A 1,203-nucleotide genomic window follows, 5' to 3' on the forward strand; every position below is an offset into this window, starting at 1 on the left:
CAGAACCTTGTCTCAAAATTAAGAACAAATAAACTGCTTGTGTGAAAACCTGCTTAAGTAGCAGTCACGCATCCCATCTCTCCTTACCCCCTGCTTATTTGTTTTGAATGTTGTTTATTTCAAGGGCCTGATCCGCCAAATATACACATGCAAATTAGGGGAGTACTGCCAGTAACGTTCTGCACGTGCGTCTGCAGGATTATGGTCTCAGCGAGTAAGCACTTTAGGGCAGTAACTACTATAATGAAACCCCAGAGTTTTTCAGGTCTTTAGATGTAACGTAGCTTTACGATGAAGGACAAAAACTGCTTCACTCGCTGTAGAGAGAGATCGGTTGAGGGTGGCTGCCAAGAAGCGTGCGGCAAGGATTTAAAAGCCTGGACAACCCCACGGTCTTCTAAAAAGCGCCATGGTATGAACCTCCCAGCACAGCGAACCTGCCCCACTCTATTAACATACGCCACGACTCGCGCGCTCCAGTCCCCGACTAGTCCCAGCTTCCACGCCCCCTTCCTCCCGCCGGTGGGAGTCACTGCGCAGGCGCAACGGCCGGGCAGTTGGAGGGAGGGGCTTTCCTCAGAGACGTTAACTCGTTGGGGTTGGTGCCGCCGCCATTTTGAATTCGCTCTCTGGTGGTCGGATCTGTGGCTGCGGCGGGTATGTGCGGCTCCGTGACCCCCTGAGAGCGCGAGAGAAACCGAGGGAAGACGAAACATGGCAGCGAACAGCCGGAACTTGAAACAAGTGCGGATCGAAAACAGCTCCCCGGCGGCCCCGCTCGGCATGGTGGGGGGCGGCGGCCTGAAGGGGATGCGGGGCCTGGAGGCGGACAACGAGGTAGGGGCGATGGCGCTGGCGCAGGTCAAAGAGGCTGGCGACGAGGAGCAGGAGGTCGGGTTCACCATCGACATCAAGAGCTTCCTCAAGCCCGGCGAAAAGAGCTACACGCAGCGTTGCCGCCTGTTCGTGGGGAACCTGCCCACCGACATCACCGAGGAGGACTTCAAGCGCCTCTTCGAGCGCTACGGGGAGCCCAGTGAGGTCTTTATCAACCGCGACCGCGGCTTCGGCTTCATCCGCCTGGTAAGGACCTCTTCCCCCGTATGTGTCTGTGAGGGAGTCGGGCAGGCCTCCCCCCTTCGCTACGGGCACCGTGTGGAGGGGCAGGTCGTGTCTCGGTGTTTGCATCCCGCACAGGCAGTG

The 1,203-nt window shown here is 57.7% G+C and overlaps 1 protein-coding gene across 8 annotated transcripts in view; it reads left to right on the forward strand.

The window, feature by feature from the left end:
• Window positions 1-544: 544 nt before the first annotated feature.
• PSPC1 (paraspeckle component 1) overlaps window positions 545-1,203 on the forward strand; it is a 121,788-nt gene continuing 121,129 nt past the window's right edge. For 4 of the 8 annotated variants that reach the window (XM_032787198.2, XM_032787200.2, XM_032787199.2 and 1 more), the window contains exon 1: window positions 546-1,083. In XM_032787198.2, coding sequence (XP_032643089.1) covers window positions 715-1,083 — 369 coding nt within the window. In that variant the 5' untranslated portion in view covers window positions 546-714. Of the gene's footprint in view, window positions 1,084-1,203 lie in introns of all 8 variants that reach the window. The other 4 variants (XR_012655048.1, XR_012655049.1, XM_075061686.1 and 1 more) reach the window with 2 other exon arrangements.

The sequence above is a fragment of the Chelonoidis abingdonii genome, chromosome 1 (genome assembly GCF_003597395.2).
Source record: "Chelonoidis abingdonii isolate Lonesome George chromosome 1, CheloAbing_2.0, whole genome shotgun sequence".
Lineage (NCBI taxonomy): Eukaryota > Metazoa > Chordata > Testudines > Testudinidae > Chelonoidis > Chelonoidis abingdonii.